Consider the following 27,656-nt stretch of genomic DNA (forward strand, 5'->3'; position numbering starts at 1 on the left):
TATTTTGGGCTCCATGTGAATTTTTTCTTTAATTTTTTTTTCTGTGTTACACTGGATAAAAATTACAAGAAGGCACCAATCCTTTGAGGTTTACCAAAATGGCAGTGATGCTCTGACACTGTATCATCTCAGGCTCCATGGACACACTTTCATGTGACACAGGAGTCTCCCAGCATGCTGCATGAGTCTCACAGACCATGAAATCTTCCTGCACACAGCAGGTTTCCCCAAAGCAATGCACCAATCCCAGCACCCTGCTGGAACTGCTCTTGGCATGGCAGGGGTCATGTTATTTGCATTTCCCTGATGATTCCCATTGTGCTTAATTTGAAAGTTGCATCCTTCCTGTGGCCAGGGGCAAAAGCAGGGACAGGTGTGCATGGGGCTGTTGTGCTGCTGACTTCAGGGGACTTCAGAGGCAGACCGAGAAGAGCTAACAGTGCTAACATAATGTTTCCTTGCTTTTATAAAATATGCAAGGGGACACAGACCAAGTTGCAATGGAGAAGTAGCAACAACATGTTTCTCACAATGGTTTGTCACAGAAAGGAAATATAATGCAGCAAATGTTAAGAACACCTATAGGACAGATGGGCTGAGCACTTGGTCTGTGTCCCCATGCCTGTCATACCTGCAGGGGTGCAGGTGTAAGGCGTAAGTCTGCCATTGGGTGGTCACTTAATCACTTACAAACTTCCTGAATCAACCTTGCAAGCTCCTGTGATGAAAGCAATAGCCTTTGCAGGGAGCCTGTGTCAGCAGAGTGGCAAAACCATTTGCTCAGACTTTCCCAGGCTCTGCTCTTTTCTGTGGTGGCCAGAAACTGCCAGCCCATCTCCCAGGCTAACATTCTCATTTTCCTTCCAGACTGCTCAGCCAGTGCACTGTGTAGAAACATGGAAGGATTCTAAAGAGAAAAGACCCACTAAATTGTTCAGTCCTGCAATAATTACTAAGCAGAAGTTCATTTCTCATTGCATGTAAGTGGCTTTATTCATCCATAACTCTGCTTGGAACAAACAATCTTCTCCTGCCCTGATCTGGTGAGCAACAAACCAAATTACATTTATTAATTGTGAACAAGTAGGAGTTTACCTTGCAGTTAAGCTTTGCCATGAACATTTATAAGGTCAAGGCAAACTGTGGATCTGTAACCAAGCAGAAGTTTCTTCAGAATATTCTTCCCACTACCATATTTCAAACAGCCTTACTGCTGGCTTGACTCAAAACAATTGTTAACTACCCAAGCTTAATCTCCAGTTATGCCTTTGTAAAGGAGATCAGTGATCCCTATGGGTGAACCTCCTATGCACAGTTGGAATGAGAGAACCCTACCCCTTAATTTAAACCAAATTTACCAGACCCCCTTGGCTCATTATTTTTCTTCTCCCTGGCCCAGAAAGGGCCTCCACAAAGCCACAGAAAATCATTCTTACCTCCATTCTGCCAAGAGGCACCAGATCCAGGAATTGGGATGAACCAGGAGAAAGAAGAAATGGAAAAGACATCAGTAACACTTCATTGCTCCCTCTGAGATTCATAAGTCAAGATTTCCATGCTAGGAAATGTATCTGACAACTGTAAGCTGTATGAAAAAAAATGCACCTAAATTCTATTCCTTTGTTTGTATCTTCTTGTGGGGAAGAAAAGTTGGCCAACATTGAACACTGTAAAGTGAGAAAGAAGGAGGAGGAAGTGGATTGTTGATGGCAGTGCCAGCTGAAGTAGACTCTTGCACCATAAACCCACACTTTTATCCTGGTCCTTTGGGTCCCTTGTAACCAGCAGGCAGCATCCTGTGTTTAAGCCACATGGATATCCATTACTTGAGGCAGCAGCTGTAACAACCAGGAGATGCCAGGGCTGGGGATGCAGCAGCGGCACACAGCAGTGGCCCTGGCTTGCCGTGCCACAGGGATCTGGGCAGTGCCAGCACAGGGAGGAGGCACTGGGCACCAGCCAAGCGCCAGGGCACCTCTCCCCTTGGAGCCTCGTGAGCTGGGGCAAGGCCAAGGCAGACTCCTGCTCAGGTCTAGGGGGTAGTTCTCCTCCTGCTGAGCACACACAGCCTGGAGGAGTAAAACTTCCACCAGCCCCAAGTACCTGTTCGCCCCACTGCATTTGTAGGACACACACTTGCCTGGGCTGAAAGCAGAAGTGGGGATGGGAAATTCAGTACCAAATGCTGACTACATTATGGAGCAGAGATTACTGATAGGTTTCAATGCCCAGTGTAAGAAAGGGCATGATTATTTTATCAAGAAACTAGAAGCTAAGGCACTGAGAGATAAACAAGTACCTGCCTGGTTAAAAGCAGAACCAGGGCTACCTTCCCATGTCCAATTTGATTCCTGGTTCCTCACTAAGTCCCCTTGCCTGTCCAAAGAGGGATGGGACAAGCTACCACCTTTCTCTCTGTATGACAAATGCTGTTAGTTAGCTCTGACAGAGGTATTTCTCCTCTTTGGAAATTAATTTTCACATTTGGGAGACATCTCTGAGGGAAGAGATAACTTCAGGCAAGGCAGGGTACTACTCTGACAGCAACCACCCTGCTTTCTGGATGCCAACCCCTTGTGAAGCTGAACTGCTTGAAGCTATTTTCACTTTGCTGTTAGATGATACCAACGCTGGGTCATGGCCACAACTTCCTCCATATGGATGAACTTACCAAGTGTGCTTCTGGGACACAAAGTACAAGACAGCATCAAACATTCAGGAAATGACAGCTATGCCCGTCTCCAAAGTGTAAGAGTATATGAGGAAATAGCCTGGTGGAGGATGTACTTGTACTCAAATTTAGGCCCCCACACACTATCAGCTCTCCAAAGCTTCCCCTCTTCCACCACAGTATTCCACATCCCTTTCCTCTTCCCCAGCAGGAAAGGCTAAAAAAATTAATGGCCTCTTCTTTCCCTGCATACCTGAAATGCTGATTGTTGCTGCTGCTTTTGCAGCTCCAAAAGTTTTGCTGTGCTTGTTTGTGGCAAGACAAGTGAACAGGCCAGGTCGGGTGACATACACTTGCAGTCTGGAATCAACCACTCTGTCCTTGACGGTTTCTGCTATCGACCCCACAGAAACCTGAAAGAGTGAAAGCCCAGCTCAGTAACATTTCCAACAAAGACACAAACAGGCAAACCAAGGAAAAATCTGAGACAGAGTCCCAGGCATTTAAATTGGCAGAGGAAGATGTGGTAAGGAGACAAAAGTGGCAGAGACCTAAAGCTGCTGGTGCTACTTTGGCCCTTTCACAGCCGCCGACTTCACACACAGAAATAAATACTAAAAGATCTCTCCTATTTCACACCTCAGCAATACTTTTGCAATTAGGTTTCAGTTCAAGAGGGTCATAGTCACAATTTGGTTTATGCAATTGAGCTGGCTAATTACTACACAGCTTCTTGTAGTAGATAGTTTGCCTCTTCATGCCTTAGGAAGGAACTGCGCAGGATGACTTTGTGAACATCCGCTATACACAGGAAGAAAAGAAAATAGTTTGGAAGTCATTGATTCTGGATAAGTATAATCATTTCAATACTCTCAAAGCAGTCATGAGCACAGAAAGTGCTCTGGCTACAATAATTCAGCAGATACCTGATATATTTTCTTATCTCACCGCTAGAAATGTGGAAGGGGCTGAAAATATGATGATTTTGGCCAGCTCTTTTCCCATATCAGTAATTTGCAGTTAAATGAGCTTGAAGCCTGCTGATTTTGGCTAGTTGGCCTTGATTTACCAGCAAGTCTTTCCTGCCAACATGGTATTCATCAAAGTAGGAAAGCATGGCACATACAGACTATATCTTGCAAAGGCAGGAGGAAGGAGAGTATTGCCTGCTCTAACCTTCATACTGATAAGAAGCATCAAACATAATTCAAGCAAGGTATGTTGCCTGGGGACCCCCTAGGTGTAACCAACTCTAAGGACTTTGGAGATTTTCTCCCTGGATTCACCCCAGCAAAGCACTCTACCTTCACATGTAACTAAGACAGAAGTATTAATCTGACCTCCCTGGAGGTCAGTAAAAATATGCTTTCAATGAGACCTTTCAGTGAAATGAAATATCAATTGTATTGATAGCAATAATCGAAAAAACTAGGAAGTCATCAGTGTTTTTCCTTGTTGTTCCATGTCTTGTAAGCAGATTGGATTCTCTATGAAAAGAAAATGATGAAAAGAATATATTTGTTTTGTGTCTCTCAGTGTCAGCTTAGACTTGTGGTGAAAGAATGTTCATGGGAAGAAATCACTAAATAATCAGACCAATACAGTTTTTAAGTACTGCACCAGGTATGTCAGCCACTGTGCAAATGAAGGGACCAGGGATATATTTGGCCTTATAACATGAAGTCAGTTCAAGAGGGTGGGAGCCCAGGGGATATTTTTTCACAGATATGTCTTTTGTTACAGAGCTGCTCAAATTTAGTTTTAGACTCCTTTTCTCTCCAGAAACCCCTCAGCACTAAAATGGTGCAGGGACCTTCTCAGTGGGAAGGAGGTATTTCCTATAGCCCTCCCTGCCTTCCAGCATCTTGGTGGGATAGGTGGCTGCTTGCCATGAGCAGCTTGTGCTAATCCAGTCTTCTCTCCTGCTGGCTCCTCAGGCCTCAGGTGTTCCACATCTGGCAGCACTGGACTGTGCCTGCTGAGCACACAGATAACTGGGATTGTTCCTTCCAGCTTGGGACACAGGAGGAAGAGGTTCCTCAAGTAACCGCAAGCAGTACAAGCAGTATGCACCGTGTACAGTGGCAAATCACAGGCAGTGGTGCCTAGGACTTCCACACTGGCCTTCTGTTGTTTGCTTTACTGGAAACTTCAAGATGTTCCCTTGTGTTAACTGATTCCCTTTCCGTTTCAACCACATTTCCTGAGTTTTTTTTTTTTTCCAGGAGTTCTCTTTTTAGTCTTTAAAACATCACTTCAGCTACCAGGAAATTACAGACCTCTTCATATCTTCACACCTGGCTCATTTATTCCTGGATATGTGGAAAACTACATTATAAGGTCCATGATGCCCTGTGGTGCATAGCAGGAGGAAAATGTATTGTGTTTCTAAATAGGTAGGCCAGGCAACTGCTGCACGGAGGAGTTTCCTCCTCCTTTTCCAAGGAAGCTCAGTAAGCTCAGCAGACTCCTGTTCTTTGAACCTCAGGACAATTACAGGTTGGTGTTCAGAAACCATAACGCCACAGGCATGCTGCATCTTCAAAGGACTCACCCTTGCTGTGAACCAACCCTCAAATTCACCATGCCCCATCCACTGCTGACTCTCCCAGAGACAGGCTCTCATTAAGGTTTCCTTGCCATATTTAACATGAGGCAATCAGGAACACTACCCTCCTGGGACTGGGCTATGCCTTTCAGACAGCAGTGGGGCAGATCAGATATGACCAGTCAGACAGTGGTCCAGGCAGGGCCATCATCTCATGTACCTCAGCTCTCTGTGGGATCCACTCACTGGGATCTCAGCAGAGTACAGGTCTGTGCTATGAAAATATATTGCTCTTTCCAGGTACCCCTGACCCCTGCAAAAGGTCGCATTCCCAGTGGGTAAGAAGTCTTAAATAAACTCCTACAGTTGTCTCAAACTAAATATTGTCAGAAACCACCAAGAACCCATGGGTCCCAGCAGAGGCTGATCTGATCCCTTTGCTGCTCTGCCTAGCAACACAGAAGGAATATAGAAAATTAGCCCTAATCAGACTGGAGGACACAGTAAGGTATAGAGAAGGCAAGGAAGGAAGACAGCCTGCAGAGTAGCCATGGGGTCTTAATAACTTGTTTTAATGTGTGGAGAGAGGAGATACAAAACAAGATAGTGATAGCCCCTTGAAGTAAGAACCAAGGGGATTTATTGGTCCTCTGGACCAGCAAGTCCACAGGAATCAGGATCAGCCTATGCTCAGAAGGACTCGGGGCTGACAGGAGGTCCATGAGAAAGAGCAAAAGCAGATCACCAGCCTGCACTCAGCAGACACTCCACCTGCCTCCACAGAATCATGCCCTGGAGATCACGCCCTTTAAAAAGCTGTCAAAAGACCAAAGAGAGTATAAAACGTGTTCATCTTAAGTGCATGAAGACTAGAGGGAAGCTATGGCAGGCTTGGGCTGCAATGCTACCATGACTGGTTCCCTGCTCACTCCCACACAGGCAATATTAGACATCAAGCAGGTATTCAGCTCACTGATATGAAGGCATTGCAACAGCCTACACACAGGCATGAAAGCCAGGCAAATTGAAAGCAAGCACCCATATTAAGTGGTCAGGATCATTACACCACAGAAACTTTCCTATGAGACGCAGTGGATTTGCATTCTTTGGTGCCTGCCACTGAAGAGGGTGTGCCTTTCTTAAGAAGATGTTCCCACCCAGGCATAAATTCATGAGATATTTCACATCACCTAGGTCAGCCTAGAAAATTTCAGATCTATTATCTTCTTCAAATATCCTGTGCATAATGCGGTTCCACAGGTATTTGACCTCAAAACAGGTCCATCTAACTCCATGTCATATTTGACATATTTGTCAGATATGCAATTTTCCTTATTATTGTTACCATGTTATTAAAAAAGGAAGGGAAAGATAGCTGCAGAAAGACACAATGAAGTCCTAGAAATTCTGTCTTGGAGGATGGTTGGAAAGATCTAAAGCGCCCTTCTTGGGCTTTTTAGATCCTAACAAATTAATCTTGGGCTTTTTAGATCCTAAAAAATTAAGTAATACAACACCGTGGATAAGGGGGACAATATTTTTCCAGGGAAAACTGCAGCAGAGAGATGAGCTGGACTCAACCAGTTTGAAAAACAAGGTGCTAAGTTAGGAAGGAATAGAAATCACTGGTGCTGACTACCAGCCCTTCCAGCTGATAGCAGTCCTCCAGTGCCAAAAACATGAAAAAGAGGCACTTACAGCTTTCCCATTTTCCAGCCAGGTGACAGTAGGGACTGGAATGCCGGTCGCTGTGCACCGCAGTGTCACCACGGACCCAAAGGTGATGTTTTGGGATTCAGGAGCCTTCAGGATTCTGGCAAACACTGTAAGAGAAGACAAAGGTGCTAGTTGAACAATAATGTAATGCTGAGGCTGGTGCCTGGGGGTACTCCTTGATGTAAGTCACAGCTCCATGAATAAAAGTAGAGCACGAACAGGCTTCCCATGAGGAGGACAAAAAAAAATATTTACATTCTGCAAATAGTTACATTCTGCACCTTATGGACCATAAGTTTACCGCTGGAAATTTGTGTCAAGTCCAAAGCCTAGAGGAGGTAATGTGCAAGAAAACCGAGAGGAAACTCTTTGGTAGCATGCAGATGGAACAGCTTACAGCAAAAAAAGCAGCAAGTTACCATGCTGCCCTTCCCCGGCTGACCTGTGAAACTTTGTCTGAACCATTAAGAACCACCAGTATGGATATGTGCCATGAAGGCTAAGGGTCAGATAAACATCTCAGTCTGATTGCAGTGATGAAAACTTGCCACGGAGTGCTGCAAACACTGGCATTTTCCACACAACAACAAGCTGCCCTGAGGGAAAATGTCTAACATCAAGCATTGAGGTATGAGAGAGTGGCTGGCAAAAACTTTAGGAAGATGAGATTGCAGTGGAAAAGTAGATTTTTGAAGTGGCTTCTCATTTCTACAGCTCTTGCTTCTTTTGTGGACATATGGTTACTGGGCCCCCTGCAGAAAAGTGACATAAGCATTCCCTTCACCCAGCCCCCTTCCGTTTTTGTTGTTGTTTTTTGTTGTTGTTGGGTTGGGGGGGGAGATAGGGAATGGGGGGATTTGGAATTGGGGAAGGGGGCAAGGGTGAGGACTGTTGGCCAGAAATAACAACTGAAATATTTTTTGCTGAAAACTTATTTTGATCCAGAAACACAACCCTGATGGTCTTAACAAGCTGCTGTACTTGGACCACATAGAGAAAAGCAGAGAAGAGAAACTTCCCACCTGGAACATTTGAGTTTTGACCTAAAATTTTTAATGGAAACACCAGAATGTCTGTACAGAAGCAGGCTCAAAAGCACTGCTATTTCTTACTCAAATTTCTCATGCTTAGTGAGTTACACCTTCTAGACCACACAGTAATGTCTAAAAATCTCCATCAGAAATTATAAGAAGCTGGGAAGTTTCTCTTAGTGTTGTCAGAAAAGCCTGAGATCTTGTTTGCCACTTTTATCTGTGTGTTTTTCCTTATCAACATACCTCACCACGTCAGCATCTTCTGTTTGCCCTGTTCAGAATTAGAGCATTTAAGTGTTCCCCTTAGTGTTCCTAATAGTGTCCCCACTATTTGGGATGGAAAGGCTTTGTCTGCAAAATTTCAGTTGAACTGAAAAAAAGTATGTGCTTTCCACATAGTCCTTCCACCCAGTTCTCAGCTAGTATGCAGCTGAGGTTTGTTTTGACAAAGAGCCTAAAAACAGCTTTTGCTCATAGATAAGTAGCAGTCGGAGTTAATTTCAGCACGGAATCCTTTTTGCCTTTCAATAATCTCTTGGGCAGAGGCTTTTTGGAAGATTAAGTTTAGTGTTAGTTAAGTGAAAATGGCGAGAGGATAAATATTATATTGAGCTTCTTAATTCTGCTGCATGCTTCAAGCAATCCCACTGTCTCTGCTCAGTGCCACCTGCCTAAAGCCAAAGCAGAGCAGTCTCAGGCTTCTGCACCTCCTTACCCCTCAGCGAGGCAGCAGGTATGAAGCTCCATCAGTAATAAGCAAAGCTGCAGTCACTGGCCAGAAGCTTTTCTCATGAAAAATAAGTAAAATGAAACCTTTGTCTGAAGTTTCACTTCAGGCCATTAACACCAGATGGTTATGAATTCGGACCCAAGTTTTGCAGGCTAAGCTCATAATTATTTTTATACTTCATTTGGAGAAATACTAAACTTTGGGGCCTGTCCTCTGGCAGCAGTTACGTTCACATGGCTCCAGCTGAAGCCTGCACGTTTCCTTCCAGGGTTGGAATATGGCCCTTAGTGCTTCTCTTGTGCTGCCCAATATGCTGCTGGGACCCTTGCCCACCTGATGCTGCTCTCTGACTCTGCTGCTCAGTTAAATTAATACCAAAGTGACAAATTACCAGCGCCCAGTTAGCTGATGCTGGATGGTGGCATATATGTCCTCCTCTGTACTAGCTGATCTCCCAAAATCTGCTAGGATCTTTCAGCCAGGAGGAAAAAAGACACACTTTGAGAATGGCAATAGCACAGGCAGGGTGCAAAGCCACAGCAAGCACTATGGCAGGCTCAGCTCATGCCTGGCATGGTGCCTATGGGGAGGTCAGAAAGCTGCATTCCTCCTCCCAGTGTCCAACCATCAGCACTGATAACTGCACTCGCTTTAGTAGCCCAGCACACTGCTAGGTAAGCAGTTGTCTGCCACCATAGGCAAGGTAAAGCATCAGGCCATTCTTAAGATCCTAAAACACCAAATACTGGGACTAAAAAATCCAGCAATAGCTCCTAAACTTTCACATGTTTCTAGTGGCAAGTACTGCAGGGAGGGATGGCTAAGTAAAATTTGGCCTATAAGCAACTAAGCTGATTTCCAAAGTGTGGAAGAATTGAAATTCCTTCTATCCCCAGGGCTATCATGTGCATTTTTCAAGACCTTCAGAATTAAAGTTACAGATTTAATTCTTTAACATTTCAGATACTTACATTTGCATGCTTTCAAATATCTTACTTAAGTATGAAGCTGTAGATGGTACTACTGGAATAAACTGGTGGGGGGGGGGCAATTAAGGGAATTAATTATTTTATTTTTAAATGAGAAATTTCCTGGGACAAGGACCAGACTTTCCGGGTCCTAAGAGGTTTTGGAGCATAGCTGATCAGCCGATCCAGGGACATATTTTCCAAAGGGCTCTTAATCACTTTGAGAAAGAGTATTAAAAAAATAGTATCACCAATTTGTCAACCACATAATCTATGGGTAGATGATCAACACATTGACATTGCTGTCAGACTTGAGTGCTGTGGGAAAGTCAGGATGGGTTGCATAAGTGCAGCCAGTGTCACCATCCACCTGTGCAAAGCAGGGCAAGAACACCAGGATGAGCTCAGGGTCCATTTTGGCAACCGCATGAGCAACCAAATCTGTCCTGTATCTAAATGGCAGAACACATACCCCACAACCATGATTTTTCTGCCCCCTCCCTCTCCTCCCCCAACCCCCAATTCCACAAGTAAAGACAAGAGGCAAAGGCAAGTAGGAAATGGCAAATCTGGTGGTAACGTAGTTGGCAGGAAGAGGTATGTGAAAGACAAGAAGAAGGATCAGGAAACAGAAATAAATGTTTGTAAAATTCTTTTTTTTTGGTGGGTTCATGACCTTTTCTTATTCTCAATTTTCCTCAGAGTGAAAATTTCCAACAATCAGTGATTTCTAATGCTTCCATTACTTGTTTGTCTTTTGTCTTTTTCCACATCCTCCTGAATTTGGATTTTGCCTTTGCTACATTACTATTACTATTTTTACTATTACTACTATTACTACTTTGCCTAGCTACATTACTATCACAAGATTAGCAACATTCTTATCAATACCCCTTGGCTGTCTGCACTGGATTCACCCACAGGCATGCCGAAAAAGCAGTTAGGGAAAGTGGGCAAGGACAGCTTAATTTATTTATTTATTTCAGTGGAAAATAAAACAGATGAGCTGTAAATGAAATCCAGACAGCTGAAAGCCAAGCCAGCATGTCAAATTTCACTCCCAAGCCCCTTAATAAATGTATTTTTTACAGCCTTGGTAAATGATGTTCTGTGCACTGCAGGGCTTGCTAGGAGGTATCTTTACCGTGGCCAGCTGCTCTCGTTTCTGAGAATTACGTAACATCATCCAGTCCAAACAGTAGAGCTTTAATTCACTCACAAAATTTTTATACTATAAAAAGATTAAAGCAGTATGCCCTCCCCCCTGCCTCCACATTGAATGGCTAACTCTTTCCAGGTGACTTTTTTTCCCCATTGGCTTTGATGGAGTTATGTTTAATTTCCCAGGTTTGGGGTCTGGTCCCGCAGTCCTGGCAGATGCCTGCCCTCAGTCTGGGTAAGGCCTATTTTTTGTTAAAGAAGGCTGGATTTGGCCAGTCACAACCAGACAGCTGTGTAGGTGGCCTGGAGCCATGTTGCTGCTTTGGGGAAAGGACAAAATGATGCCCAGAGCACCAGTGATGCTGTTTGTTTTTTTGCCTTTTTACTTTAATATGCTCTCTGTATTCTTCACACATACATTTGTAGCTCTGTAGCCTATTGTACTAGTTGCTGGTTTTCCCAGTACTTTTCCATGGCCCTTCCCGAGGCAGAAAGACAAAAGAACTTGCAGAGCTCCAAGCCATGGGAGGTGCAGGGCCCCTCTGCTGTCTTGGTTCCTCCTGGGAACCAAGGCCTACAACAACTCTTTGGGACACATTTCATGGACAAAGCCCAGCTAGTGCTGAGTGGGGGACTCCAGAAAAGGGGCTTGACCTGGGGAGGGGGGCGGAATTACATCAACATTTGTCCCCCTAATTGGTGCTTTTTATCAATTATGCTAATTTCCTAAAACCTACAAAAATGCACTTATCCTTGGGAGGGTGGGCTTTTGTGGACATCTTTCCATAACTGCCCCTGAAGGCCTTCAAATAAAGATCCACTCTTATATTATGTCCTTACTAAAATGGTCTTGAGTTTCAGTTCCAGGTTGGGAAAAAGCCAACACCAGGATCACTCAAGCACTAGTTTTGGGATGTGGGGTAGGTTGCTTTTTATCCAGAGGCCACAGTTTCTTTGGTGAACCCTGAATTTAAGAGAATATGAGCAACACTTTCCCATGTATGTGGATTAACTTAGTCTGTCAACATCCACAGGTGTTCACATCCAAGAGTTTGTTGGCAGAGTCCTGTCATGCTGTAAAGCATCTGCATCCCCCGTAGTCCAAAGCAAGGTAAGGCCACCAGGAGCTAACTTTGTGTTGGGAACTGCCTGGCAACATTCCCTTCCCACTGCAGCCAAAGCCTGCTCTTATACAGGAGCCAGACCCAATGTGCCTGTCCTCCCAGGTCTGATATCTCAATCTGCCTCGCTTTCCACCACTGCTTTGTATTTATCAATGAAATATGACCTTTTGGGTGGCTGAAACCAGGTCTTAAGCATATTATTTTTTCAGCTAAGCTGCAGAACACAGTGTGTAAACACAAGTCTTGTGTGCAAAACGCATTTTCCTTTGCATCCAGTGTTGTGTTGAGATCCAGTATGTCTACACTGCTGCCGGAACTGGTAAACCACATATTGTCTTGGAAGCTTTCCAGATATAAATACCCCGGTAAAGACTTTGCACTGTACAAAATTCACGTATAAGTAATTAGCTAAATTGCAAACATTTTTTGTTTGTATTTGCCAGTGTTCCCATAGCTCTTTTGTACCTGAAGCGTGAAAGGTCAGAATTATTTCTTGTCTGCAGAGGTGCTACTGGGCTTGGACTTTGCTTACAAAGCCATAGAAAAAATATTTCTGCTTGCTAGCTGTATGCTGTGAAGAGCCATGAACTTGTGCCACTGTGATTTTTGCCAGTGAGAAGTCCATTTATCTAACTTCCCATCCAGATTCATTCAGCTCATAACCATTCACCCTTCCTGACAAGCCTAAACCAGGCAATCAGGGAGAGGTAAAAAGCAGAGAGACTACCATTTCCTTCCCACAGGTGAGAGATGAGGGAAGGTCTGACAAATACACTTTTAAATACATAAAAATATGCAGCATTTGTGTTTTCTAGCATTAGCTCCATAAAATGAAAAAAATTCTTTAAATACCAGTGCCAAGAACAGACCACATACCATGCTTATGGATCAGCAGTCACAGAGACAGCCACTCCAAGCTGTGTGCAGCAGCTAATCACATTCCAAGAACCAGGGCTGACCAGGCAAGATACAGTCTCTGCAGCTGACATGACAGAACCAAATCCCACCTTGGAGAACAAACATATTCTCCAGCAAGGACAAGGAGACAAGGAGTCAACCACTCTTCTTGCAGCAGCAGCAGCAGCCGCAGCAGCAGCAGCAGCAGCTTCTGAGTGTGGCTTAGCACTTCCAAAATGGGGATGAGGTAATAATTAAATCCCAAGATAACTGCAAGGTCAGTTCTACTTTGATCTCCAAGTATTTCTTACCTAAGTTGCAGAACTTATCTTTTTTTGTAAGCCTACCAAGTAAATACAAAGAGGAGCAAAACAGCTCCAGCAAAGCTGATATGAGACACTTCCATTTATCTCTATCAAATTGCTTACCTATTTTATTTAATCTATGTACAAACATGTTTATTGCTAGAGAACCATGTGTATACAAGTTATCAAAGCAAAAAAAAAGTACATACACACTGTAGGAAACCCACACAATCACTGTATTATTTCTCAAGGAGCAGCACTATTATATATGGGGCCCAAAAAAGCAAGGTGAGGAAGAGCTGTAAGCAAGTTGTAAGCAAGCAGTACTTCATCATCCACTGGCCCCACCCTTTTATTGTGGTAACTCAGGAGGATAAGGCTCCAATGCATCTGAAGTATCTGCATTTTGTACACAATGGCAAGATACAAGTTCTTCTGGCTCCTGATATATTAATTGGGAGACTTGGGTCTTGTTGTAGTCCTTAAAGCATCATGCAGCACAGGCTAGATTGCACAGCAATATATAGACACTCAGTCTGAGGCCATGAGGTGGGACAGTTCAAGAACTGTGTGAAAGGAAGATGGAGAAAAGCACAACATCTCCATCCTGAATCATATGCCTTCAGATTCAAAGCTCTAGTGTCTGATAGAAAATTTTTTCATAGCAAGGCAATAACTTTTCAAGCTAACTTTATTTTAGGGTGGACTCCTAGATTTATGGGTGGTAGAACAATTTACATTAGTAGAAGGACTGATGTGATGGTAAATATATCAGCCACTAACTTTTCAGCTGTGAAGGACTTTACACTCCATTTAGATGTCTCTGGAATCCTAAAAGGAGACACCACAAATACACAAAGATGTAATAACCAGGAGTAAAATGTAAATAGATAGCTTATATCCTGTGTAGCTATATAAAACCTGTTCTGTACAAGTGTTCATCTCTATATACAGAGCAAACACTGGATTCAAGGACAAGTGAGGATAATGCGTTCAAATTACTTCCCAAGGAAATGAATGAGGAAATTCTTCTCATGTCATTACTGGTCTTATATTTGTGTTTGGTTTCTTTGAAGGAAAAACCCTTTTAAACCTCCTTATGATCTGTCTTGTCTACAGTACAGAGTCATATCTGATGCATTTATCTTTGCCCCTACCGACTACTGAATGTGAAATTGGAAAGGAAGTTCCCAGCCTCCTGAAGTCAAGGAGCAATTCCTTTACCTGTTCCACTCATGATCATGACCCATCATGGCTGCTGCCAAGGCTACTAGTCTGTGTGCACGTATTGAAATCGTGGTTATGCACACCCAAAAATGAGATAATCCACGCATCATCCTGACATCTGGTCTTCACCACTGGTATTAGCAGTACCATAAATTTAATTACATATCATGTGAAAAGTACTTCCTTCTGTCTGGTTTAAAGTGCTGCTCAGTACCTGCTAGGATGTTCCTTGGTTTGGGGACAGCAAGGAACCTGTTCCCTGCTCATCTTATCCATCACACATTCTTGATTTTTAGTGTTGCAAACTCATCTAGTTCCTCCTACAACAGAGATCCATCTCTTTTCCAAATTCTCAACTCCCCATTTGATATACCCTTTTTGTGAGGGTCTATGAGGAGCTCCAGCAACTTCAGAATGGTTGTCTCAGTTTGCTCTGGTCCCCTTTATCTGACAGCTATGGATATTCTCTATCCTCCACTCCCCCCATTGCTCTGTGGGAAGCTCATGCTTTCTAGCTAGCCAATGGTTTAGAGAAGAGATGGATTTTAATTGCCATGTCATTTTTTCTCTTAAACCCACAATTCATTCAATGATGTGAGAAGGTCATAAGTTTTTCAAGTGCCTTCCCAAGGTCTTTGTTAGGGGAAAGAGGCTTTTGCGAAAGGAAATAACAGGCTCAAATGTTTTTAAAGAAGAATTCTGTGTATGTGCCTTGTCTGAAGCCTCATTGCAGCTCCTCATTGCAAGAGGCCACCCTGTGATAATGACTAAAAGGCAGCATGAACCTCCTGCCAGTGTCACAGCGGAGCAAGATTTGGGAGTAAATTGAATAGCTCACATGTACTTGTCATTTGTTGAAGGTCTGAGGCTGCTTTCTTCCTCCTGCAACTTTCCCTGTTACCCTGTAATTAGGGCCATGATTGCTTCTGCAGCATCTCAGAACCTTGGGATGACTCTGGTGAGTGCCACAGGTAGGAGGAGATTTAATGAGATATTCTGGGTTCTCAGTTACGCCCACGCCACCCCGCTGAGGTCAGCCAAATACTTTGGTGTAATTACAGGCAAACTTGTAATGCTTCCTCCCCATAAACATTTTGCAATGTTTAAAATCAAACTGCTGTATTCACCCTTTACTGTCACAGGACATTGCCTGCAGGTACATACACCAGCACCAACACAAACAGGAAAGGCATCCTTTCCCAGAGCTTCTGCCTCTGCTCAAGGCCAAGCCAAAGGCTCTTCTTCAGTGTTGGTATTTGAATTTCTGTGAGGAAATTTCATCCAATACTTAAAAGAAGAACGGCAAACTTCCTTGCCAGTTTACTATTTGGCAATTCACCTGACCCAAAACAATCTGCCTCAAAAGATGATAGAGATAAAAATTCTGATTTCACACTGAAATCTAATTTGTGGGAAATGCAAGGCAACAGTGCTGACTGGCTGCTTCAGTGGTCTCTTGGTATCTCCCTGTCCTACATCATCTATGCCACTTGCAGGCAAGTCGACACAAAAGTGTAAAAAACTTTTTGGATGGCATATCAGGAGTCAGCTCATTCATAACATAGACCACCTCTGGAATGTGGTCTATTCAAATTGATAGAATTTTCTTCACTAAATACATGTTTTTATTCCTGTTACTTTAATTTTGGTGTGACTTGCTAGTCTGCTGATTTATCTGTGCTTTATCTGATTTTTTTCAAATTTGTCCCAAGACTATATAAGACATCCAAAAAGCATCTGAAGGAAACTAGTGCTTTACACTTCAGAGGGACAGCCTCTTAACTAAGCAGCAATGGCATTGCTTTGTATTGACTATTTATCTGCCATCTCCTCACTGGCACAAGAATTAGACTACATGATTAAAATAAAAATCTAGATGGAATCTGGCAATTCTTTTCTTCTGAATGGATGGTTCTCCAAGGAAAGCCTTCCTATTTTTAAGGCTAAGGCTGTTTTCAGAAGTGGCTTACAGGGAAGCATTTTTGTGGCCTGTGGCAGGGTATTATTTTAGTAGCTAGTAATAAGCAATAAAATGTGGCCAGGAAAAGACATCTATCTACCAGAGCTGGAATGCAAAACAAAACAACATCTAAGTCAGGGGAGTATAAGGAGATTTGGTTCTTTAATTGTTTTAATTTGATTGTTTTATGTATTGCCACATAATAGCACAGGATGAAGTGAAGCAGCAACACTTCAGCAAAGAAATTAATGAAATGGCCTAGTTAAAGAAAGGGTCAGTAGCCCTTAACCGATGCTTCTTCAGACAACTGGAAAATGCAGAGATTTGAACCAAAAATGTTAATATATCCATGGAGAATACAGGTAGTTTTTTTGTTAAACACATTCCCTCTTCTAATGTTTGCCCTGGCTATTTTGTTTGTTTGTTTCCTTACAGATGTATGATTGCTAATTTCTACACATGTCTGTAGAGTGACAACTTCAAAACTAAAGGTTATCACACCGTATGCTCCTGAATTCCACAAGTCTCTGGTGCCACAGGCTGGTGGAGATCAAGCTCAGTTTCATATAAATCACAAGATGGAATTGCATCTAACTCAGTACACAAACAACAGGATCATCCACATGCTTTCTCCTGTCACATAGCAGCCCCTGTATTTATTGCGTTTTTCTACACTTTTCAACATTAAAAATGCATCACTGAGCAAACTGGAACTTCAGAGGTTTCACTAGCTGGATGCAACACTGAGAAAAACAGGAAGTTTGTTCTTTACCTGCAGGGGAAGAAAAACCTTTTGCACACCACATTCCAGCACACCATTCACATTGTCTCCCTAGCCAGAAAACTGCCATTCATTCACATGCTGCTGTGGTGCCTAATCCACCACAACCCTTTGTACATTTCAGTGACAATAACTCCATTAGTTTCCAGAAAATGCTCTTTCAATAGTTGAAGCTAAGTATAAGGCTAAGGCTGAAATGTGGTTTTTGGTGTTTTTTCATTTGTAAGCAGGGCAGAAATTCATAGTCAACTTTTCAATTTCTTTTGTGATTTTTTTTTTATTGTTGTTTTGAAGAATGAAGAAGAACAAGAGCCCTTCTTCATGTGAATTCTACCAATTCACAAGGTGGCATTTCCCTTCCCCTAAGGGCAGAAGAAACATTCTTCAAAACAAAGAAAAAACTGAGCCCAGATCTGGCAATGGCACCTGTAAATCATCACAAAATTTACTGGTTTGTGGCTGTTCTGCAATACACACTTCTTATTTGATGTAGAAATTACATATAATCTGAACACTGGCTATAAGGATAATATCTGAAATAGATAGTAAGAGATTAAAGCAAAACCATCCAATGGAATTTATTTTGCATGTTAAGAAAAAATTAATGAGGTAGCTTCACTCTGTGTCTGAGTGATAAGCATGCTCATAACAGGAATAATCCCATGCTTCTCACCACACAAGCGCTCATGGCTTTAAATATATTCTTTTAATATCACACAATTCATGGATATGGGGAATCCACACATAATGGATATGGGGAATATCATTCTTAGCTCATGTCAGACCTTGGAGACTGTGCAATTTTAGGCAGCAGGCCCAGAAGCTGAACCTGAAAAGCTCTTGCATGGCTTTTGTGAAACGGTTTGATGTCACTGCAAATACCAACAAAAATGAAAACTCCTCCCCTTCTATGGCTTATGTACATAAATATCTGTCTAATGCATAAAGGAAAAAACCAAAGGTCTTACAGACCCTACAGATTTCAAATGCTCAGAGGAGGCCCAAAAATGCCTTCTTGGCACAGCTTAAATCTTTATACCCTTCCCTAAGTTTTCCCTTTCATCAATGGTAATTTCTGCATTTGATGAGAAATCTCAACACTATTGATGGCAATGACTGCTTCTCTATTTCCAATGGAGTGATTTCAGATTTCAGATAAAACTGGAACATCTTAGTCATCTCAGTCAACATCTTGTCAATAAACTTCAGCCTTCAGACATCTGTGTGAACTACAGATCAGGTAAGCAAGCAAATGCCTCTATTCAACCACAGTCCTGAATCTTGGATTAATTCAGGAACCTTTCAGCCAGAGATTCACTTTGAGAATTAATGCAGCAAGCAACAAGAAATCTTTGGAAATCTTTTGGCAAAGTACTGCTTCACTGAGTATATAAATACTCTTCTAGGTTTTGCAGAAGTGTACATTACCAAAGTTGATAATGCAGTGATTAAAAAGCTAATTAGCAAAATGCTTAAGATGATAGAAAATGAATACATAACTGCAGGTCAGAAATGTTGCCTCCAGGAAATTAAAAACTAATTTCTTGGCAAACAGTCAAGATTATAATATTGTTTCTTTATCTCAAAGCACACTTTACTTTCTGTATCTCAATGTACCTTCCAGCTTCTGGATGTACAATAGGAAGAGGAAGTCATCTTCATATGCTAATTTTAGCAGACCCAACACACTCAGCACATTTCTTATATGTTTGGCTTTGTAGAAAGCAAAGGCCTTGTCCTTTGTGGAAAAAGCTTGTTTCTGCCTATTGAACTTCTGCTTCATGCCATTACTTTCACTAGTCCTTTTCTCATAAGCTGAGTGGGCTGTAACTAGAAGAACCAGGTGAGGAAAATACAACCATGCAGCTTCTGCACAGCTGTGAACCAGCTCACTAATGAAGAACTAATTTATAATGATCCCAGCCGATGTCAGAAAGAACCAACCCCACTCCTCCGAGACATTCCTCAGAGGGAAACCAAAGACATGTATCATTTTACTGCTACAGGATGCCCCAAGATGACAAAAATTGTGTGCAACCCTTCTTCAGGAGTGATGCCTGCCTTGCACAGTCACTCATTTGGCTCACTTGGCCAATGCTTGCCTCTTGCATCCTTTCTCCATACCTTATCTCCAGAGCCTGGTTTCTGATCCCAAATCAAGGGGATGCTCCATGGCCTCTTTCTTCTCCGAATGCCCCCCAGGCACCCCAGGCAGACTTTGAGTGAGGGCAGTGCTGCCCAGAGACTCAACACCGTTCCCAGTGAGGAACCAAGCTCTTCCCACAAACCCAACAATTAGGTCCATTATGATTGTATATCCAGCACTTGTGGATTATGCCTTTAAAGAAAAAAACCTATTTCACCATCACTTGTCCAAATTCTTCTGAGTTTGCCCCAGAGTTGGATAAAAGATGCAAAAAGACAGGCTTTTTAATCCTTTCAATTAAAATCCTGAGCCAGAATTAACTAATTATAATTCATGACCTGAGCCCTGGTGCCTGAAAACCTGCCCTGGGAAAGCAAAAGGGCTGCCCTTACCTGGGACAGGTCTATGCAGAGTGAAGGGCCTATGGAGTCCTTATCTCCTTCACAGCATTCACTAATGAAAACTGAGAAATTAGTTCCACTAAAAGAGGCCTTCAATGCTTTCTTTTTCCTGATAAGAACTGCATCTGAATTTTCATCTAAAGCCTATTGCTCAAATTATTTCAACTTTGCTTTAAAAATAATAAAACCTTAAAAATACTAAAGCTGTGCTTTAAAAGTAATAAATAGAGATCAGTATTATGAATGTTGAGGAAAACTGAAAAGGAATAGATGAAAAAATATTTGGAAAATCAAAATAGCAGCATTTTTCAAATAGTTCTACCTTGGACCACTGAAACCAGATGTACTGTAAGGTACATCAGTAGTGTAAACCTTTGGGCCAAGTCTGTTGTCAGTTTGAAAAAAATGGACCCTGCACAATTCACGCTATATACTTGTGACTTGCTGCAATTTCTGGGCCAACTTGAGCAAGTCATTTAAGCATGTGCCAGATCAAAGCACATTTAGGAGCCTGATTGGCTGCAGAGGGCAGAGAGTCAGTCTTTCAAGAACACCTCTGCACTTTGAACAAATGCCTTAAACTGATTGCAGGATGTGGAAGCCAGAAGATAAGGGGCTAATATGTATGTCTCAAACACTGATAGCCACAGAGCTGTGGAGCCAACCAAGGATTGTTGGTAGTGCCAGCCAATTACCAACCATGACGGGAGAAAGGGGCCAAATGGAAGTAGGGCAGTGCCTTTCTGGCAAAAGTGTCCTTGTTCTGGCTCCCAGAGTTAGCACAACAGAGTACAGCTGAGGCACAGGAGTGATGCTGATGAGCCAGCATGGAATGTAAGGGGGGATCAAGAGTACCCAATATCCCTGAAGCCCCCCAACCCATTTCCACAAAGGTCAAACATAACGGGCTGCACATGATAACTCGTTTGCGTAGAGAGTGACAAACTTGGCTCCAGTGCATGGAAACTTCACTATAAAAAGGACAACAAAGCCAGGACACACATGTGTTCCAGGGACCTGCATACCTATCAGCTGGATTGATGCTGGAACCAGGACTCGTGGTGCTGCCCTCTTCCTTCTGTTCATTCTCTCTCCTCCTCTTTAATCCTCTCTCTCTCTCTCAGTCCCTCTCCTTTCATCCTAACCCTTTACCAAAATCCACTGCCCCATGCTTATATAGGAGGTCAGGGATTACCATACACATTTCCATGCCAAATGTGTAATTTATTAATAAAACTTTGTAAGCTTTTGCAGGCACTCTTACTTTTGTCGTTCCTTTCAACCCCAAGGACCTATGATCCTTGGGAGCTCCCTTCTGTGCAAGGGTGGGATGCCACACAGGACCCATTAAAATGGAAGTACACAATAAATCAGTGATTTAGGTCTAGCTAGGCATAAATATTTACACTTTTCCTTGAATGGACACTTGCCTTGAATTAAATATTCCTAGTTAACCAGCCATGCTTATTCACTTTATTTTAATGCTAAACCACACAATGCTGGCTGAGGACTCCAGCAAATACTAGGACCAAGATTAACAAAAAAATCATAACGTTATTACAGAGAAGCAATAAACAACAATTTTCATAAATTTGATTAACACTATGAATGCTCAAAGAATATAGAAGCGTGATTTTCCTGCTTCTAATAATTTTAGCATATTATTTACTTGGAGTTATTTTCAAATGCTGATACTAATGGGGTAGGAGAGGCAGGAGGGGAGGGATACTAAAAATAATGGTAGAGATGTGTGAGGGTGATGTGTGCAAATACCAACTTGCAGGCGTACATAGGTATGTGCACATGTAGTTATGCTAAATATCCATGAAAATTGATCTAAAACACCATCAGGGGAAGGGATTTGTATGCACAGCAAGCCGCTGTGTCAGGATTATGAATGTTGATGTCAGTTTGAACAAATGGATCCTGCACAGTTCACTCTATGTACTAAATCAGGATTAATACCTCTGGATTTTGGAAGCCAAAAATATAAATCAAACATGTGTCTGTCTAGTTTGGATGGCCACCTGAAATTAGGTATATTATACAGATGTTCTACCAGAGAAACCCAGGTGAGCCTGAAGAAGAGCATTTATTTGTTCACCCAACACATGAATGGAACATGAGGGGAAAATTTGTGTGGGAGCATTGGCCTGCCACTGATCAATTAGGAACTAATGTTCCTCCTTTTAAAAAGAGCACAAATACGCACCCCAAGTAGGGTATTTGTGATTTATTTTGCCAGTCCTTGAATTAACAGGCCACTGCATAATTCTGGAGATGGAGAAAAACCATCAACCAGCAGCCTGGATTTTTGGTGCAATTCCAGCTTGTTTTTAGATTCCCTAACTGGCTTTGGCAGATCTGGAGCAAAGAATTGCAGTGACAGAGCCCCTTCAGCGTTTGTGCTCATATCACCAATCTGCCATTCACAGTTTAACTCTTGACAAGCCTTTGCCCATTGTCTCAGTGACAGGGGCCAAACTAAAACCCAGGACTCAAGTTGTTCACATCAAGATCCAACTGTTTTCAGTTTGCTTCACTACTTTTAGCCTGGGAGAAGTACAGTTCTGAATCTAGGTTAAGAATGGCTGCCTTCCTGTTTTAAAGCTATTTAAGGAATTTCTAGTATACATGGTCTGTATGTATAAATATTAAAAAGGGACAAAAAAAACCCTGAAAAATTCACTCATTTTTTAAGAAAATAGCAGACCTACAGTAATGTATAGCTGAATCTAATATATCTGATACTGGTCCCAGAAGGAAGTCTATGTTCTTCTTAGAAATGGGATTGCATGCTAAGTAACCTCGGATAGCTCCAGGCCAAATATAACTTACAATAGTGTTTTGAGGCTTACTAAGAAAATGCAGACCCTCTCTACTTTCTGCATTACAGTCATCCTGAATCAGAAATAAAAATTTGTTTGTCTACTAAATTAGTCAGTCCCCCACTCCCACCACAAGCCCTTGCCCAAACCAAATTCTCTTATACAATTCAGGAAGATTGAATGCCTAGTTGCCAACATTTGGGTACCCCTGTCTACTGTTCTCAGCACTCTGAAACTGGTGATGGTTACACCACAAAGCAAATACCTTCTACACATAAGAACTGGACACAAAGCACATAAGGACCAGAAACTGAAAAACCAACCTAGTGTTCATTTAGTGGGCAGAAAATGTTCAAGTCCACAAAGGCAAAAGCTCTCTCCTCTCCTCTCCTCTCCTCTCCTCTCCTCTCCTCTCCTCTCCTCTCCTCTCCTCTCCTCTCCTCTCCTCTCCTCTCCTCTCCTCTCCTCTCCTCTCCTCTCCTCTCCTCTCCTCTCCTCTCCTCTCCTCTCCTCTCCTCTCCTCTCCTCTCCTCTCCTCTCCTCTCCTCTCCTCTCCTCTCCTCTCCTCTCCTCTCCTCTCCTCTCCTCTCCTCTCCTCTCCTCTCCTCCTCTCCCTTTTTGTTATCGCCCTCTAGGGTGGTTTTGACAACATCAACACACTACTTCAGGTAAATTCAAGTTAATGGGGTATGCATGAGAGGCTGGCTCATGAAGCTGGAGGCTGGTTCAAAAGTCACTCACCTTCCACTACCACATTTGCAGGTTTCGAATAGGCTGTGCCCAAACTGTTCTTGGCTACACAACGATACTGTCCTGCATCTTCTCTCTGAACATTGTGTATCCTTAAATTCCCAGAATCGAGGACAGCAATGCGAGCAGTCTCCTGCCGGAGGAAGGAGCCATTGAGGTGAGGACTCTACATGCAGGCTGCACACAAACAGCATCAAAAATCTGTTTACAAAATTTGGGCTTACATGCATGAGCACCATACATGTCCTATAACTCAAGGATTTGGGGCCAGCTCTTCCTGCTCATGACATGACACATTCACCCATTGCTATTTTTGCAGATGAGTGAATTATAGCTTGAAAGAGCTCCTATTTAAGAGAACACTCACAAGTGCTTTCCTCAGTATTTGTCCATATTTAGCAATGACAGGCATATATCACATAAAACATAGATACACAGACAACATTTCGTTCACATGTAGAATCACTGCAAATGAAGATATTTATGAGATGAGCCCTGGATTTTCCTAATGCTTCCTTTCTAGCTACTAGAATTTACAAATACTATAACTAATGCTAATATTTAACACAGTATCTTTAGCAAATATTTAGTATTACTGAAAACCATTCATACTCACCTTTACAACTGCTTCTCCTTTGACCCATGAAACAGAAGGTTTTGGATTCCCCATTGTAGTGCATGGAAGAACAGCCTTTAATCCTTCTATTATTTCCACATTTACAGGTGGACGAGTTATTTTGGGTCCTAAAATTTTTAAAGCCAAAAATTAAACTTGGGATGAAGCTACAAGATAATAGAACAAGACAAATTCCGGAATTACATGCACAAATCTGCTGCTTGTTCTGTGTATTGCTGGAAGATAAAGCATCCTTTCTTGGTTTTGAAGTTATTTGGTAAGAAAGAACTTTCTTCAGCACAGCATTCAGTTAAAAATTATGCAAACCCAGCCAAGTTGCATGGGTTATTTGTTTTCCTGAGTGGAGTTTGACAGTCATTTGAATTAGGGCCTGGGCTAAAATCCAAATTCAGATAAGAGTATTTCCAGTATTGAAGAATGTTAGCATTCCAGGTTCTGACATTTTTCACTGCGTAAACAGTCTTGTCTCAAAGCTCAGATCTGGATTGAATTGATTTTGAAAGAATTTTAACCCAGGCTTACCTCTAGCTCAACAAGAAGGGTGTGTAAATGCAATTAACATCCTTAACTGAAGGATTTATAACTATGAAAAGGAAAAGGAAAATCAAGCCTAAAAGAAAATGCAGTCAAACTGCCTAAAAGAAAATGCAATCAAACTCCCTTAAAGTTAATGAGGGATAAATTTAAATTCATTTTACTGAAAGAACACAGTCTACCTTAGTCTGAGCTGAGAGTATAAAGGATTATTATATTAATATTTTGGGAGATCTGACATTTTGAGGCCCTTGCATGATAAATGAACCAGCAGAAAAAACACTTTCAGAGAGCATCATCTCCTGGCCACCACCTGAAAGTGACTAGGATGATGCAGAGTTCCAGTATTACCAGACCTTGAGGGTCATCTCATTAGCACAGACAAATCCTTTCCTACAAACAGATGCTTTAGCCAGAATATACCTCCACTGCCTTTTAAAGTGCTTGTGTAAATAACTCTAGCCATGTGAGTCCAGCTTTACTGAGTTTGGCATGTATGTAGTTCTCTGTAAGAGCAAATCTTTTCCCCTCCATGTGGAATGATGAGATTTACAACATGGTGTTCCAGAACATTCAATACTGCTATTCAGAGCATCTGAATATAATTTAGTTGATTTTGCCATCCTCAGGAAGAAATCTGTATAGTGAAATTTTACAATTAAAATTCACCAGGGACTTAAGCAGTATTGCCACAGAGGACTAATCTATCAAACTCTTTTACAGATTTTTGCACAAAGGGCATTCTTCAAAGCATCCATTTTTCCCTTTGATCTTAGAACAAATATGTGTTATTCAAAGTAAATAATCACAACTGCATTAAGTTATGATCACATATGCCATGTCTCTGACAGAAAGAACTGCACCCACCTTCCCAAGAACCAAGAATGGGTTTGCCCTGAACATGGATCCCCAGGTGCCATAGATGGGAGTCTGCTCAGGCTTTTGATTAAACACTCACGTGGCATCAGGAAGACATTGCATTCCCACTTACGCATTTTCACCTGGAGAGCCCCACAGCTCTGTGCAGCTGCTCCAACTCCATTATCTGCTGTGCAGCAGTACACCCCATCATCGCTGTCCTCCACACTCAGGATGGTCAGCAGCTGCCCATTCCTCTGGATGCTGTACCGTGTGTCAAACAGCCTGCAGGGCACAGCACGGATTGTCAGGGACAGCCAGGGACAGAGAAAGGGAATTGCATTTGAATATGCAGACTGCTGATGTCACTACAAATGGCAATAATTCTACCTCTGATTGTCAACCCACAAACAGAAGGGAAGGTGCTGAAAATGTTGAGTTCTGAATTAAGATTCTAATTTTCACTAGACCAGGCAGCTCTGGACTGTTACTAGTGTAGTGGCAATTCTTCTGCCCCGCAGACATTGGCAAAACCAGTAGGCTCATGTTTGGGGTTTTAACTGGCCAAGGGCAGGCATGAGTACAAATAATCAGTTCCAGCCAGGTCCTGGTTTAGCTATCATTTTTCAATGTAAGAGAGAGATGCTTACACAGGAACTAGAGGTAGTGAAATTGTTTAAAGAAACCTTCTTCAGGAAAAACAAAACAAAACAAAGCATAGCAAAAAAAGTGGGATTTTTTTATTAAACAGATAAAGTTATGGAAATATTTTTAAGGTTGTGAAAAAAGACACAAACCAAAGACCATGAACTTTTGTGTCTACATCCTGGAGTAGTTTTGTCTATTTGTTTTGCAAAAAACCCACCAAACCAACAAACAAGCAAAGAAATGTACTGAAGCCATCTGGAAGCTAGAGGATTCAAGGATAGCTATGGTTTAATGACAGCAGGCTTTAACCCGGATATTTCAGAGAACTGCAGAAAGCCCTGAAGCTGGATCAACAAAAACATGGGATATTGTAACAAAGCATGTGGGTCAAAGACCAATTTCACATGTGAGCATGACAAGAGAAGTGTGGTATGTAAATAGGGGGGATATGTGGAGTCAAGTGGGAGAGCCAAGGAAATCAGAAAGAAAGATGATGAGAAATCAGAGAGCTGAGGTATTGATCTTCATTGCAAAGCTATGATAAATATAAAGAAATAGTTTAAATAAACACAAAGAAATTAACTATTTGTAGTGTCCATTTTCACATCTTTGTTGACGCTTTTAGGAAGCACCTTTGTGCAATTGGACTTAGATTTTAATGAACAGTGGAAAAAGGGTTGGGACCTGAGGATTTTATCCCAAGCAATGACAAGTATCTGACCACTACATATGTCAAGTTTTGTCTTTTACTGTTAAAAATTGTACAGTAGTCATTGACTAATCTGAATGTACCATTGTGATGGCTTAGGTATGTATTTCCTTTCAAAGCATTTCACCACTCAGTATTACATCTCCCTCCTCTTTTCCAGCTTGGGAAGAAAGAGTGCCGTGAAGTTATCCACAATGTAAAAGACATGCTGTCCCTGTCCCCTTCTTGTCCTAAGGAAGCCCTGTTCTGGACGATGGGCCAGGTAACCATTGCACTCAGCACAGGGCACCTGCTGGCTTACTTGCACAAGTTTTGATGTCAAATGGAAAGGCACATCCAGAAGACTAGTGCTGACTATTGTCTGTACTGGCTGTATTCTCATTGAAGTTCAAAGTTTACATACTGTTTTGTTTTGCAGATTAATCTTGCTGTCTGTCCAGGATCCTGGAATCTTGGCAGGAGAAGAGAATTTTGGAAACAAAATAACTGATATTAATTGCTTTCAATTACTAGACCCTTTGAAGTTTGATACACACACACACACACACACACACACACACACACACACACATACACACACACACACAGAGAAATACATTTAGATAGGGTTTTTTTCAGAAAAAAGTGTCTTCTGATCTGATGCTTTTCCAGTGTGCAAATGCTTTCATCCAAGTTTTTAGAAAATAACAAATATATTCATATATATTTTCCTCTGTCTTTGGTCTGAGCTTTTGTATCCAGCAGTACTGAATATTAATGCCTTGTGAAATGAAACGCTGTTACTAATGCTGCTTCAGAAGTCGCTGTAAAGGAATGAAGCACCTGAGCTCTATGGCCTTACCATAAGAGATGATTTTATCTTTATTTTCCATTTTGGTCAAAGCACTGTGTCTCAGAGACAGAGTGGAATGGCTTTAAGAATTATGTTTGGCCTCTAGAAGAGGGGATTGAGGTGATAAATTATCTGCATTTCAAATTACCTTAGAACACAGGGAAGAATGATAATCTTAAAGACATGGGAAG

The 27,656-nt window shown here is 42.1% G+C and overlaps 1 protein-coding gene and 1 long non-coding RNA gene across 2 annotated transcripts in view; one reads left to right on the forward strand and one right to left on the reverse strand.

The window, feature by feature from the left end:
• MUSK (muscle associated receptor tyrosine kinase) overlaps positions 1 to 27,656 on the reverse strand; it is a 59,889-nt gene that overhangs the window by 26,217 nt on the left and 6,016 nt on the right. Inside the window, exons 3-7 of the mRNA XM_074533044.1 lie at positions 25,410 to 25,561; positions 23,864 to 23,991; positions 23,239 to 23,380; positions 6,918 to 7,042; positions 2,921 to 3,084 (exon numbers count right to left, since the gene is read on the reverse strand). Coding sequence (XP_074389145.1) covers positions 2,921 to 3,084; positions 6,918 to 7,042; positions 23,239 to 23,380; positions 23,864 to 23,991; positions 25,410 to 25,561 — 711 coding nt within the window. The remainder of the gene's footprint in view (positions 1 to 2,920; positions 3,085 to 6,917; positions 7,043 to 23,238; positions 23,381 to 23,863; positions 23,992 to 25,409; positions 25,562 to 27,656) is intronic.
• On the forward strand, positions 23,100 to 27,374 carry LOC141727142 (uncharacterized). The gene is made up of 3 exons (XR_012578190.1): positions 23,100 to 23,404; positions 23,971 to 24,140; positions 26,794 to 27,374. It is a non-coding gene; the product is annotated as an uncharacterized LOC141727142 (long non-coding RNA).

The sequence above is a fragment of the Zonotrichia albicollis genome, chromosome Z, assembly GCF_047830755.1.
Source record: "Zonotrichia albicollis isolate bZonAlb1 chromosome Z, bZonAlb1.hap1, whole genome shotgun sequence".
Taxonomy (NCBI): Eukaryota; Metazoa; Chordata; class Aves; order Passeriformes; family Passerellidae; genus Zonotrichia; species Zonotrichia albicollis.